This window comes from Odocoileus virginianus, chromosome 18, assembly GCF_023699985.2.
Source record: "Odocoileus virginianus isolate 20LAN1187 ecotype Illinois chromosome 18, Ovbor_1.2, whole genome shotgun sequence".
Classification (NCBI taxonomy): domain Eukaryota; kingdom Metazoa; phylum Chordata; class Mammalia; order Artiodactyla; family Cervidae; genus Odocoileus; species Odocoileus virginianus.
In genome coordinates, this window is record NC_069691.1 from 37,096,967 (window position 1) to 37,111,959 (window position 14,993).

Genomic DNA, 14,993 nt, shown 5'->3' on the forward strand with positions numbered 1-14,993 from the left:
GACTGCAGCCATGAAATTAAAAGACACTTGCTCCTTGGAAGAAGAGTTATGACCAACCTAGACAGCATATTAAAAGCAAAGACATTACTTTGCCAACAAAGGTCTGTCTAGTCAAAGCAATGATTTCTCTAGTAGTCATGTGTGGATGTGAGAGTTGGACTATAAAGAAAGCTGAGCACCAAAGAATTGATGCTTTTGACCTGACGTATTGGAGAAGACTCTTGAGAGTCCCTGGGACAGCAAGGAGATCCAACCAGTCCATCCTAAAGGAAATCAATCCTGATTATTCATTGAAAGGATTGATGCCTAAGCTGAAACTCCAATACTTTGGCCATCTGATGCAAAGAACTGACTCATTGGAAAAGACCCTGATTCTGGGAAAGATTGAAAGTGAAAGGAGAAGGGGGTGACAGAGGATGAGACGGCTGGATGGCATCCCTGACTCAAAGGACATGAGTCTGAATAAACTCCAGTAGCTGGTGATGGACAGGGAGGCCTGGGGTGCTGCAGTGTATAGGATTGCAAAGAGTCGGACATGACTGAGCAACTGAACTGAACTGAAGTGAAATGTATCACTTGGTATAGTCTGAGCTTGTACCCAGGAAGGGTTAATTTTGAATTTACACTGGATCTGCTTCTATGACTTTAACTCTTTGTGTTATTGGAGAAGACTCTTGAGTGTCCCTTGGACTGCAAGGAGATCCAACCAATCCATCTAAAAGGAGATCAGTCCTAAGTGTTCATTGGAAGGAATAATGTTGAAGTTGAAACTCCAATACTTTTGGCCACCTGATGCGAAGAGCTGACTCATTTGAAAAGACCCTGATGCTGGGAAATATTGAGGGCAAGAGGAGAAGGGGATGACAGAGGATGAGATGGTTGGAAGGCATCACCGACTCAAATGACATGAATTTGGGTAAACTCTGGGAGTTGGTGATGGACAGGGAGGCATGGTGTGCTTCGGTCCATGGGGTTGCAGAGTCGGACATGACTGAGTGACTGAACTGAACCGAACTGAACTGAAATAGCCATAGTGGCCTGCCTCAGGGAGATAACCTGACACCGCTCACCTGTGAAGGTCTGTGACTCTGTGTGTGGCAATGGCACAGGCGCCCTACTTGGCTACTTACCAGGCGGCCCAGAAATTCACATTTGGGAAGGGCAGAATCACAGATAGGTGTGACATCTTTGTTTGCTGACATGACATGAGATATTCCATTTCACACACCCATGAAATGATTGTAAGGAAGTTCAATTAACACATGCCCCTACCTGAGGCTTACTAAACACTCTGGGAGATATTTACAGGAATTAAAAGCTCATTTCCTTTGTTTCCTCACCTCCCCCACCTCTGATCCATAGAAGAATCTGACATCCAGGTCCAGACAGAATGGTTATTTTGAGGCATTAGCCTTCCATCTCCTCAGTCAGCCAGTCCCGAATAAAGTCCCTTCTGGATCCCCATACCTCGTCTTGGAATCATTGATTTACCTTGCACCACGCAGAGCAGCTTGGACTCGGTAACAAACTCAGCAAATTTTTGGTACTTAATAAATGTTTAGTAGTATTCTCAATTATGGAGAGTAAATAAAACCAAATTTGACAAATTAAAAGTTCTGCCACAGAGAATAAAGTGAGGTCCACACATGTAAAGCTCAGGTATTTTTCGCATCTGATGAGCTCTTTCAAGAGGAATATGGAGAGGCAGGAAAAAGAAGATTTAAAAAGGACATCTAAAAAATTTCCTTTAAAGAAGTGAACAAGACCAGAGTCGGTAGACTGTACTGATGCATGGAGAGTATGGCAGGGAGAGACCCTGGAGGTACGGAAAAGGGCCCAGTGATAGACTTTTGAATGATGTTAGATTTTGTCTTAAGAACCAAGGAAATTACTGAAGATTTTAAAGCTAGAGCAACTCTGACCAGAGCAGGTGCAGGGAAATTCATGAAACCAGCAGTTCTCAAGTGCAGCCTGTGGGCCCCTGCAGATCCCCAGGACACTCTACAGGGATTCGTGAGGTAAAATGGTTACTGTAATGATAGCCAGACCTTATTTGTCATTTTCACCAGATTAACAACTTCTACTGGTGGTGCAAATACAATATGGGTAAGAGTGCTGGTGCCTTAGTGTTGATCAAAGCACTGGCACCTCAATGTCCTAGTAATTGTCATGTTTTTACATATAATTTGCTTGAAGTTTGAAAAAACTACCCATTCACTTAAGAAGATCAATAGTGAAACAGCAAGATGATGAATTTTATGAAATTTTAACCTTTTTAGTATATATTTTTAAAATATTCTCTGTTGTAGTCCTTTTAATATGCTGTGTGATAAGCACATCTGCTGCATTCATGGTGACTGCTCTGAGGAGAAGCACTTGGATGATGATTATTTGAGTTATGAGCTAAAATTAACCACTGTTTTTATAAAATCTAATTTTATTCTAGAGAATGGCAGATAGTCAAATCATGGTGGTTCAGAAGTGGGCATTTGACAGATGTTTTCTTATACTAATTCTATTAATGTCATATGAATATTCTTGTTAACTTTAATAAATGTGAGACAAATCTATTTCCAATTCGTGTTTTCAGGACATGAATTCATCTCAGCGTGCAACTTTTTTTCTGCACATTTGAGGAATAGTGATTTTATTTCCGTTACTTAATAAATTTCTCATTTTATGTTTTAATTTTGACTCGTCATAATTTATCAGGATGATGATAGATCTCTAAATGCTACTTTAAAATTATTTTAAATTATTATTTAAATTACTTTGATTGCAGACATTGTGATCTGAGCACACGACTTATACACATATTTTTGCCCTAAAAGAATTATGGATATTTTCTGTGTAAGTCTAATGTATGATAATTTTCATGAGTGATTTATACATATTTGTAACAATTATATTTCCTGATCTAGGTTAAGGGCTCAAGAGTGTTGATTACTAATTTCCTCTTCTAAATCATATTTTGAAATTTTCTCTTTTTACTTTTCTATATGGGCTTTTACAGACTAATAGCATCGTACTGGGCTTCCCAGGCGGCACTAATGGTAGAGAACCTGCCTGCCAATTCAGGAGACAGAGAAGACACCAGTTTGATCCCTGGGTCAGAAAGATCCCCTGGAGGAGGGCATGGCAACCCACTTCAGTATTCTTGCCTGGAGAATCTCACGGACAGAGGAGCCTGGCAGCCTATGGTTCATAGAGTCACAAAGAGTCAGACATGACTGAAGCAACTTAGCTCGCAAGCACAGCATTTAGGTAAAATTTCAGTGCTACCATATTTCTGTTCACGTTGCTGTATAACGTTATGTTCTTTACTCATTGTTTTATACTATTTGAAATTTAGTTCAAGCGTTTTTATATTTAACTATAAATTCAATTTGTTTCTTATATATATTGACCTACTTTCTCAAATTTAATGTGTTTTTTTTAAATTTCTCAAGGATATCAATATTATATTAATGAGAAAGATTAAATTGCTACCTCTAAGTATTTCCTTCATTATACTCTTGCTCTGTTTTGGCTTGCCTCTGTGTCCTTGTTTTGGTATTAAGTATTTAGTAGTATTTGATTTTAGGTTTTTCTTCCTCTTGCGAGTTATCGTGAAGTTTGTGTTTTAAATAAATCAACAGTTTTTTTTATGTTTAAGCAGATTCTGTTAATAATTATTATTTTAACCTTTATCAGTTTGGGTCTCAAATTTATTGGATTTATGCATTACTTTTAACACGACATTTACATGTTTCTTGACCCTTGTCATATTCCCTTCAGTTCTTCAACAGTCATTTATTTAGAGCAAATATATAATGTTAAAGCAATTTAGAGTTTCTCTGAATACTTGAGTGAAAAACTGAAAACCTAAAACTGCAAAATTTGATTTGAGACTTCCTTGTCCATTCAGTGGTTAGGATTCAGTACTTTCACTGCCATGAGTCTGGGTTCAATCCCCAGTAGGGAACAAAGGTCTCATCAGCCACGTGGCTGTCACAGCCAAAAAAATAAGAAAGTTTACAAAGTAGCTTCCACGCTGTGACTATTCACTTCTAGTTCTTATTAGGACTGTTGCTTTTAGTCAACATAGAAAAGAGTCACAAGACACATGATAAGAATAGAGATGCTTGTGAAGTTATGTTCAAGTATAAACAGAGGGGAATGTCTAAAAGTTAAATGAAAATAAATTGACTCCTTATCAAGAAAATAAAAATATGTTAATTGTGAAAGCACTGAGAATGATGGTAAGTTGGATGCAGTTTGCAAAATGAGTGCCATGTATTCCAAATGTGATGCCTGGAAAAATTTTGGGGTCCTGTGGTCAATGAGGCCCTAATCAACTTGATTTAAACAATTCTCATTTTAAGGGGAAGCATATGAGGATATAGCAATGAGTCTGGTATTCTCATCTAGCTGTCAACTTGCTCTGAAGACAGTTCCCATCCTGAGAGTCGAAATCTTTTTGAATGATGATGATGCTATTGCCATCATTAGACATCATGTCTCCTCATCTATTTTTAAAGGCATGTTGAAACTATATCCAGGAACATGTACAACTAAGGAAACAAGGGGAAAATCTGTGTTGAGTGTCACACAGACTCTTCTGCTTTGTTGGCTGCCCCAGGAGCTTTAACCAAGAAAGCAGCTGACCCAGGTTAGCTCTGAGAGGAGAGTTTAAGCGGCAGGGGTTACTTCATCACACCAGGCTCTCCATCTGATCCTGGAAGTCTTTCATGACCTTACTTCATGGATCCATTATCCAGCATTGGACTGGAGCCAGGAGCAAGCTAAAGTACCAAGAGAATAAATATCTGAGGCAACCTTCCTTCTCTGCGTCCCAGGTCCTCAGCTTTGGAGTCTTTCTTGACTAGTGAGTGATGCAGTCTAGATAAATGATACATGAACTGGAGTAACACTGCCATCTATGGGCTGTAGTCAAATACTGGCTTAGAGATTGGCTATATTGGTTTCCTCTGAACTCCAGATGGAAAGAAGACAGAAAATTGGAAATCAAAGAACATTTTCTTGTCCTGCCAATTTAAACACAAAGTAATAAATACAGAAGTGAAGCAAAATAAATTATCATTCACATAGTGATTCAATAATGTGAAATATATGTCTTTTAGAACCATATATTCATCTTCTTTTTCAATAAAGGAAAAAAATGGATTTTCATTATTACATGCATTTGCCATTTTCCCTCTATTTTTATACTCTTGGCCATGGACATTTTCATGTCAATATCATTCTTTTTTCCAGTGTATCAGTTTCATACGTTAAACCTACCCATTTTTTCACATCCATAAAGTGAATTAATTATTTTTATATTGTTTTACTGTTTTTCTTGATGAAACATACTTGACTCTGATGTATTTGTTCATGCTGAGCTACAAATGGTGAATAATTTAAAAAATAAGGTAAAGTACTTTTCTTATGTTCTTGATAGTATTTCAGATCTAACATGTTTTCCTAGCATGATTATATTTGTTTTCATTTTATTACACAAATAAGACCTTTTATCATTAGATTTGAACGAAATACAGAAGCATTCCAGCATTGGCACTTCCAGTGATATCTTGTGAACTCCAAGAGTGAAATGTTTTCTTATGTGAAACATAATAACATCTGAAATCAAACACAAACTTTCCTTTTTTGTTTCTCTGGTTGTATAGCTTTCTGCATGATTATTGTTTAGTCGCTATGTCATGTCTGACTCTTTGTGACCCCATAGATGGTAACATGCCAGGCTCCTCTGTCCAAAGGATAGTTCAGGCAAGAATACTGGAGTGGCTGTCACTTCCTTCTCCAGAGAATCTTCTCGAGCCAGGTGTGGAACCCACATCTCTTGTGTCTCTTGCATTTACAGGCATGTTTGGTACCACAAGTGCCACCTCATCTGTTATATTGTAAGTGCAAATAGAATTTAATTAGTTTTAACATAGAGAAGCATCAGGATTAAACATGGAAATTGTTGTAGTTTCAAATTCTTTTTAAATGTTCTAATTTTTGAAACATCTCTTTTGCATTTAGAATATTTCATTGTTATCATAATTTAGATTGTTTGCATGGAAAACAAAACAGAGAGAAGGATTTTTTGGAATGAGTATGCCAATCTCAATGAACACATTTTCCATTATGCTGTTAATTTCAAAATTAAAATTTGGAAATCTTCAGCCATCAAGTAAATGACATTTAACATCTATCTCTTTCCCCGGTCTGAAGTAACCACTTATAGAGAACCAATGTGAGGCATAGCTAAAACAGACCCTCCCATATCTATCTATCTATGTATCTGTACATATTTGTATATAGATGTATCAACATTCAAAAAATGAAGATCATGGCATCCAGTCCCATTACTTCATGGAAAATAGAAGGGGAAAAAGTGGAAACAGTGTCAGATTTCATTATCTTGGAGTCCAAAATCACTACAGACGGTGACTGCAGCCACAAATCAAAAGATGCTTGCTCCTGGGAAGAAAAGCTATGACTAACCTAAGCAGTGTGTTAAAAAGCAGAAACATCACATCACCGTAGAGGTCCATGTAGTCAAAGCTATGGTTTTTCCAGTAGTTGCATGGATGTGAGAGTTGGACCATAAAGAGGGTTGAGCACTGAAGAATTGGTGCTTTCAAACTGTGGTGCTGGAGAACACTCTTGAGAGTCTCTTGGACAGATTAATCTTGGACAAGATTAATTTAGTCAATCCTAAAGGAAATCAACCCTGAATATTCATTGGAAGGACTGGTGCTGAAGCTTTAATTGTTTGGCTACCTGCCGTGAAGAAAACAATTCATTGAAAAAGACCCTGATGCTGGGAAAGACTGAGGGCAGGAGAAGGGCATGACAGAGGATGAGATGGTTGCTTGGCATCACTGACTCAATGGACATGAGTTTGAGCAAGCTCCGAGAGATGGTGAAGGACAGGGAAGCCTGGCTTACTGCAGTTCATGGTGTCCCAAAGACTCGGATACAACTTAGCAACTGAACAATATATGCGTATATATATATACACACACACTTGTACAATTTATATTAAATAAGTATACACATGTGTGTTGCCACTTTAACATAAAAGGATGAAAAGCAGTTTACTTGAATTGCTATTTTATCCTGTATTATTTACCTTCCTGCAACATAAATGCTACCTCATCAGCAGGATAACAGAAAAACTAATTAAGTGACTGTTAGTGGTAATTAATAGACTAAGTGTAATAATCCGTCACATATTTTATATAGTGTTCCATAAGTTGCAATTAGTTTTAACTGTTAACTCTTCATTGATACAAAAATTTTGTTTTAGTCTTTTTTGGTCCTTGCCCACAGCATGTGTGATATTTTTTCAAGATCATTTTCAGAAGGCTGAGTTCAACTTTCCATTTGCTATATTTAGATAAACTGAGACTCATGATTGTGGGCCCAAATGGAAGACTCACTAATCAGTTTTTCTTTAGTTATCCTCAAGCACTTGCAAGGAATTGCCCGATGATTCTTTTCTTCTCTCCTTTGGGTAGTAAGGAAACAGCAAGTAACCTGTATACATTGTGGATATTTTCCTGTAGGCATTGTCTTTGGGGATCAGCTTGGATGTTTCTTTCAAACAGGCGATGATACTGTGAACTATGACTGGCATTCTTGTCATTTTCTCCAAAGCTGAACTTGGAGGAAAAGCATTTGAGTCAGATTGTATTTTAACAAAGTGTGTGCAAACAAGAACATTACTTGTTCCCCTCGACCTCTACCCAGAACTTCATTTGGACAAATAGTGCAAACGTGAAACGTGGTCTCATGCCCTGTCAGTACAAACTAGCATGGGCCATTGGCACTTGTCATCTACCTACAAGGATTAAATCATGTGCTATTGCAGCTGCTGATTTTTAACACCCCTGGAAAGGAATGCAGGGTGGAAAGCAGAAGTGAGGCATGCTGTGAGCAGGGAAAACTGGCAGAACAAGTCTTCAGAAGGTTAGATGTTTTCAGGAGCCCATTTTATGAACCCAATTCTTCTATCTCCTCATATCTAGAAAAGCACGGAAATCCTTCATGGTGATGATTGCTTCTTGTGACTCCAAGAAACCTTCATGACACTAACAGAAAACTTCTGCAAAAAATAGGTACAGGATTACGTGTACTCTCCCTTCACCAAAATCACATATATTGCTCTGTGCCTGTTTGGAACAGCTTCTCAGAGCTATCTGATGTGCTGTCTCCTGCGTTACAGTCCTCATTTTTGGCCCCCCAACCAGCTTTCTACTTTCATGTTGTGCATTTTTGAAAGTCAGCACTGTGACCTTATTTTTCATGCATTCATCACCCAATAATTTTATAATTTGATTGCAATGAGATTCCCATGAGGATAAATCCAAGCCATGGAATGTGACAGGAAGTGCTCTAGCCCTGTGTAGTCCTGGCATTTGGAAACATTCCCTGTGAGCCCTCGGCCTTCATCCCTTTACTGGGGAGTGTAGTAATTCAAGTACCACATTCAATTTGGAGTCACATGTTGATGATGGAAAAGGCCGCTGAACAAGAGGTACCTGTGTCCCCGTTCACTCATTCATTTCAGTTGTTCAGTCATGTCCGACTACTTTCAACTGCATGGACTGCAGCACCCCTGGCTTCCCTTGGTCCATCACCAACTCCCACAGCTTGCTCAAACTCATGTCCATCGAGTCAGTGATGCCATACAACCATCTCATCCTCTGTCACCCCCTTCTCCTCCTGCTTTCAGTCTTTTCCAGCATCAGGGTCTTTTCCAGTGAGTCAGTTCTTCACATTGGGTGGCCAAATTGCTGGCATTTTGGCTTCAGCATCAGTCCCTCCAATGAATATTCAGGACTGATTTCCTTTAGGATTGATTGATTTGATCTCCTTGCAGTCCAAGGAACTCTCAAAGTTCGTCTCCAACACCACAGTTCAAAAGAATCGTTCTTCGGCACTCAGGTTTCTTTATAGTCCAACTCTCACATCCACACACGACTACTAGAAACACCATTGCTTTGACTGGACAGACCTTTGTTGGCAAAGTAATGTCTTTGCTTTTTAATATGCTATCTAGGTTGGTCATAGCTTTTCTTCCAAGGAGCAAGTGTCTTTGAATTTCATGGCTGCACTCACCATCTGTAGTGATTTTGGAGCCCAAGAAAAGAAAGCCTGTCACTGTTTCCATTCTTCCCCATCTATTTTCCATGAAATCTTGGGATGAGATGCCATGATCTTAGTTTTTTGAATGTTGAGTTTTAAGCCAGATTTTTTACTCTCCTCTTTCACTTTCATCAAGAGGCTCTTTAATTCTTCTTCACTTTCTGCATAAGGGTGTTATCACCTGCATATCTGAGGTTATTGATATTCTCCTGGCATTCTTGATTCCAGCTTGTGCTTCATACAGCCTAGCATTTCACATGATGTGCTCTGCATAGAAGTTAAATAAGCAGGTGACAATATACAGCCTTGCTGTACTCCTTTTCCCAGTTTGGAACCAGTCCGTTGTTCCTTGTCCAGTTCTATCTGTTTCTTCCTGACCTGGATACAGATTTCTCAGGTGATCTGGAATTCCCAACTCTTCAAGAATTTTCCACAGTTTGTTGTGATCTTCACAGTCAATAGCTTTGGTGTAATCAATAAAGCAGAAGTACACATTTTACTGGAATTCTGTTGCTTTTTTATGATCCAACAATGTTGGCCACTCTGGTTCTTCTGCCTTTTCTAGATGCAGCTTGAACATCTGGAAGCTCATGGTTCATGTACCATTGAAGCCTGGCTTGGAGAATTTTGAGCACTACTTGGCTAGCATGTGAGATGAGTGCAATTGTGCAGTTGTTTGAGCATGCTTTGGCTTGCCTTTCTTTGGGATTGGGATGAAAACTGACCTTTTTCAGTCATGTGGCCACTGCTTAGTTTTCCAAATATGCTGGCATATTGAGTGCAGCTCTTTCAGCAGCATCATCTTTTAGGATTTGAAATACCTCAACTGGAATTCCATCACCTCCACTAGCTTTGTTCATAGTGATGCTTCCTAAGGCACACTTGACTTTGCTTTCTAGGATGTCTGGCTCTAAATGAGTAACCATACTGTCCTGGTTGCCTGGGTTATGAAGATCTTTTTTGGATAGTTTTTCTATGTATTCTTGTCGCCCCTTCCTAATATCTTGTGTTTCTGTTAGGTCCATACCATTTCTGTCCTTTTTTGTGCTCATTTTTGCATGAAATGTTCCCTTGGTATTTCTGAGATACAAAGATTCTTGAAGAGAATCTTCAAGTGTTTCCCATTCTACTGTTTTCCTCTATTTCTCTGCATTGATCTCTGATGAAGGCTTTCTTTTCTGTCCTGGCTATCCTTTGGAACTCTGCATTCCAATGGGTATATCTTTCCTTTTGTCCTTTGCCTTTCAATTCCCTTCTTTTCTCAGCTATTTGTAAGGCCTCCTCAGACAACCATTCTGCCTTGTTGCATTTCTTTTTCTTGGGGATGGTCTTGAACCCTGCCTGCTGTACAATGTCATGAACGTCCCATCCATCATTCTTCAGGGACTCTGCCTATCAGATTTAATCCCTTGAATCTATTTGTCACTTCCACTGTGTAATCACAAGGGATTTGATTTAGGTCATACCAGAATGACCTAGTGTTTTCCCTACTTTCTTCATTTTAAGGGTGAATTTGGGGCTTCCCAGGTGGCTCAGATGGTGAAGTGTCTCCCTGCCATGTGGGAGACTGAGTTCGATCACTGGATCAGGAAGATCCCTTGGAGGAGGAAATGGCAACCCACTCCAGTACTCCTGCCTGGAAAATTCCGTGGACAGAGGAGCCTGGTAGGTTACAGTATATCCGTTCTGTATATAAAGAATCGGACACGACTGAGTGACTTCACTTCACTTCACTCTGACAATAAGGAGTTCATGATCTGAGCCACAGTCTGCTCCTGGTCTTGTTTTTGCTGACTGTGTAGAGCTTCTCCATCTTTGACTGCGAAGAATAAAATCAAACTGATTTCAGTATTGACCGTCTGGTTATGTCCATGTGTAGAGTCTTCTCTTGTGTTGTTGGCAAAGGGTGTTCGCTGTGACCAGTGCGTTCTCTTGGCCAAACTGTTAGCCTTTGCCCTGCTTCATTTTGTACTCCAAGGCCAAATTTGCATGTTATTCCAGTTATCTCTTGACTTCATACTTTTGAATTCTAGAGGGTGGGCAGAAGACAGTTGGTTACAGGAGGATGTGGGGGGCGTTGCTGACAAAGTGAAACGTTATAGCCGCCATGAGACTACTGGCTGTCCCTAATGATTTGGGGGCGTAGGGTGATGGCTGTGTGCGTTACAATCAAGATGGAGTCCAGTGGTGGCCAGGAGACTATTGGCTGTGGAACAATGGGAGGCCGTTGCGCACCAAGTGAAACACAGAGGCAGCGATGACACTATAGCTCTGCTGCGATGGGGGCGGGGGTTGCGCAGAAGGAGCGCGGCAGCTAAGAGACTATTGACTGTGGGCCCTGCTGGAGCGTTGCTCATGGGTCGAATCCCGCGGGGGCTAGGAGACGATTTGCTGTGGGGTGACGGGAGAGCGTTTGCAGAACAAAGTGGAACACAGGAGACTATTCGCTGTGGGACTGTGGGAGGGCTTTGGGCACAAAGTGGAACGTGGTGGCCGCGATGACACTATCTGCTCTGGGGCGGTGGGAGGGCGATACCCGGCACTGGCGATGGGAGTACAGTCCATGCGACCTTGTGACAGCGTTGAGGACAGAGTGAGCGCGGGGATCATTGAGGAGACAGTTGTTTACGGGACGACGGGAGGGGATGCGCGCACAGTTGGACCTGCGGTGGCGTAGCCCACGGTGGAGACAGGACATGAAGGGAAAACCTGCGGCCGTGAGCCTAGAGGCGATGAGACCGTGGGCGGGAGCTGGACACAAAGGGGCAATCGGCGGTGGCTTTGAGACTTTGGGCTTTGAAAAGACTGGACGGTTCGGTGCGGACAATGTGAAAGCCAGCACCGACGATGAGACATTTGTCCGTGGGACGCTGAGAGGGTGTCGTGCTCAGTGGGAAACATTGTGGTCTCGATGAGACAATTGGCTGCTGGACGATGCGAGGGCGGTGCGCACAAAGGGGAACCTGGCACTGGCCAGGAGACGCTTCGAGAAGCCACGATGGGAAGGCATTGTACAGAAAGTGAAACACGGCGGTGGGAGGAGACCTTGGGCAACGGGAGACTGGGACTGCATTGAAAGAAAGTGAAAACCGGCGGCGGCAATGAGCCTATAGGGAAGGGTCGTCGCGAAGGCGATGCGCGCACAGGAGAACCTGCCATGGCGATGAGACTGTGAATGTTTGCCCTGGGAAGTCAGAGCGCGTCGCGGGCAAATGGAAAACAGCGGAGGCGGTGAGAATACTGGCGATGGGACCATAGAACCGCGGTGTGGACAAAGTTAAACCCGGCGGTGGGGGTGAGCCTATGGCGATGGGAGATGGGAGGGCCTTGAGCACAAAGAGGAGCCAGGTGGCGTCGGGGAGATAGAGGCTTAGAGCCATTCTGGACAACGTGAGAAACAGCCAAGGCCATGGGACAGGCTGTGGGACCCGGGGAGTGCGTTGCCGACAGAGGAGAACCCAACGGTGGCCAGGGGACAAATAACCATGGGACGGTTTGGGGGACTTCCTGGGGGTGAGACAGGGTGAGACAGGTGGCCACCACCTGGGCAAGTGACCAGGAAACAGTGAGCTCCTGGAATGCTCTGGAATTTTCAGAGAGTCTTTCAAGGATTCGGCCTTGAAGTGGGGGAGTTGAGCATTGAATAGCTGAAAAGTAGGAATATTTTTTAACACAGCAGTTTAGTTTTTAATTAATTTTATATTTAATTAATATACTTATTTTAAATGAAATATTTCATGTTTCCAATTTTATAATAAATATATATAAGGTGTTTAAAATATATTTTTGTTTAACAATAGTATAGTAATAAACATTATTTAAAGTAAATTTTCTTTGTATTAAAACAAGTATTTAAGATACCTTTACATTTCTAGTTTTAATGGATGTAAACTTGATAATATTTTCATGATTACTTTTCACTTAATTTTAATTGAGAGAATTACCATGTTTGACAATTTCTAGTGACCCTGTGATAGTCTTAAGTAATTTTTAACTCATGTTCCTGAAATCTCTTTCCGAGGACTACATTGTTGGAAATCAGGGTTGGAGTGAAGAAGCAACTAAGAACATTTAGAAGGTCAGAAATTTTCATTTACTTTAGTAAGAATTTTAAAAACTTTTTTATTTTATAAACTTTTCATTTTATAAAAGAATTTTATAAATGGAATTTGCCCGTATTTTATTGGCATCAAGAAGGCTTACTTCGTAAAACTCTCAAATGTAAGGTGATGTACATTTCTGCCTAATTAAAAAAAAAGAAAGAAAGAAACCCCACATTATATCAAGGAGCCCTACAACATGAGCTGTCTGGTACATTTAAAGAAGTGAAGGAGACAAGAGCAGGTAAACTGTATGGATACATGGAGAGTATGCCTATAACTTTGACATTCCACATGTCTTCCTTCTGTTTTAAATTCCTCAAAGGCAGGGGCCAGAAACTCCACCACTCTGCAGGCTTGTTTTGCAATGAATGTCTCCAAGGTGCTCTGCAATTTTTAATATGTGTTGTCACATAAATCAAGTTGACATTGAAACTGCCACATTGACTTTTGTTTCATAAATAATTTATTTCCCATATAAAAGTTTAAATAAATAAATAATGCATAAATCAATTTAAAAATAGCTTACAGTCTTTAACTGTCCATTGAAATCCAGTACATTGCATTGTCAGTTACTTCAAGAGCCTCTGCTGGTTGAAGAGTCTCATATAAAACTCACATTGCCCATTCAGGAGCCACAGGTGGGAGATGTTCAGTCACGGAGGTACCCTGTTAGGCTCTTCAGGAAAGAAAAGTTCATGAGCATTTGCACTCGCACGACTGTCCAGGCACAGCTGTTGTACTCCATGGACTTCAGGTACTGCCCAAGGTTGAAGTAGTATTTCTTCAGGTGAAGAACAGTCATGTCTCCCGTAGTGAAGTTTTTCTTCTGCATGATTTCCTTCTGGATTGGCTCCAGATGATCCATCTGTCCATCGAGTTCCACAAGGAGGTCCTCAATGATGGTCTCAGACCAGCCAGTGCTGGAGAAGTCTCTGGTGAGAATTCCGAAGATCTGCTGGAGCATCTCATAGATGACCAGTACGGCATCTTCCTTCTGGAACTGCTGTGCTTGCCTCATCTCCTCAGGGACCTGGAAGTCCATCCTGACCTCCAGGCAATGTTGAGGAGTTGAAGGTAACTGCCGCAGGAGTTTCTGACACACCGCAATGCTCCTCCTTTGTTGGAATCGAAGCAAGCTGTAGTTCCTGGAGAGAGCTGTGGTGGAGAAACACAGCAGGAGAACCATCTGGAGGAGGCACCGGTAGGTCATGGTGAAAACAGGCACAGGGCTACCTGTTCTGCTAGTAGATGCTGAAGCTGAGTCTTCAGCCCTTTGCAGAGTGAATGTCCTTCCTCCTTGAGTGTGGGCTACTTATACAGGATGGACCTCCATTCTTTCTATTTGAGAGGAATTTCCCACTTTCAATTTTCCCTTTCAGTTTTCCTGTGTCATTTAAATTATTAGTTGCCTCCAAAACTCTTTTTCTTTAAGCTCCTTGCTATTTTAATTTACGTATACCATGGGGAAGAAAGATGTACAAGCTGAGAATTTCTTACGTTTTTTAAAGTTTCAATGAATTGCTGAATGTTAAAGAAAAATGTGAGCCAAATCTTTTGAACTAGATTATTACAGGATTCTTTCATTTGGAACAGATTTTTCTTTTTCTCTTTTCATATTATGAAATTTGGGGAGAGGGGGCCTTGTTTGTAAGAAAGTTTTCTTTTTCATAAGAATTAGGTTTAATTCTCAATTCTGCTATTACCAAACAATAATACTTGCAGTTTATGGTTTTAGAAAGGACACCTATT

General features: G+C 40.8%; 1 protein-coding gene across 1 annotated transcript; it reads right to left on the reverse strand.

Annotated features, from left to right (window-relative positions):
* Positions 1-13,893: 13,893 nt before the first annotated feature.
* On the reverse strand, positions 13,894-14,546 carry LOC110122125 (interferon beta-2). The gene has a single exon (XM_070480171.1). The coding sequence runs from the start codon at positions 14,452-14,454 to the stop codon at positions 13,894-13,896; it is 561 nt and encodes a 186-aa protein (XP_070336272.1). The 5' UTR covers positions 14,455-14,546.
* Positions 14,547-14,993: the final 447 nt, after the last annotated feature.

What these genes read in the sequence shown, in the direction of transcription:
- LOC110122125 (XM_070480171.1), bottom strand. Translation starts at nt 14,454, where the DNA reads ATGACCTACCGGTGCCTCCTCCAGATGGTTCTCCTGCTGTGTTTCTCC.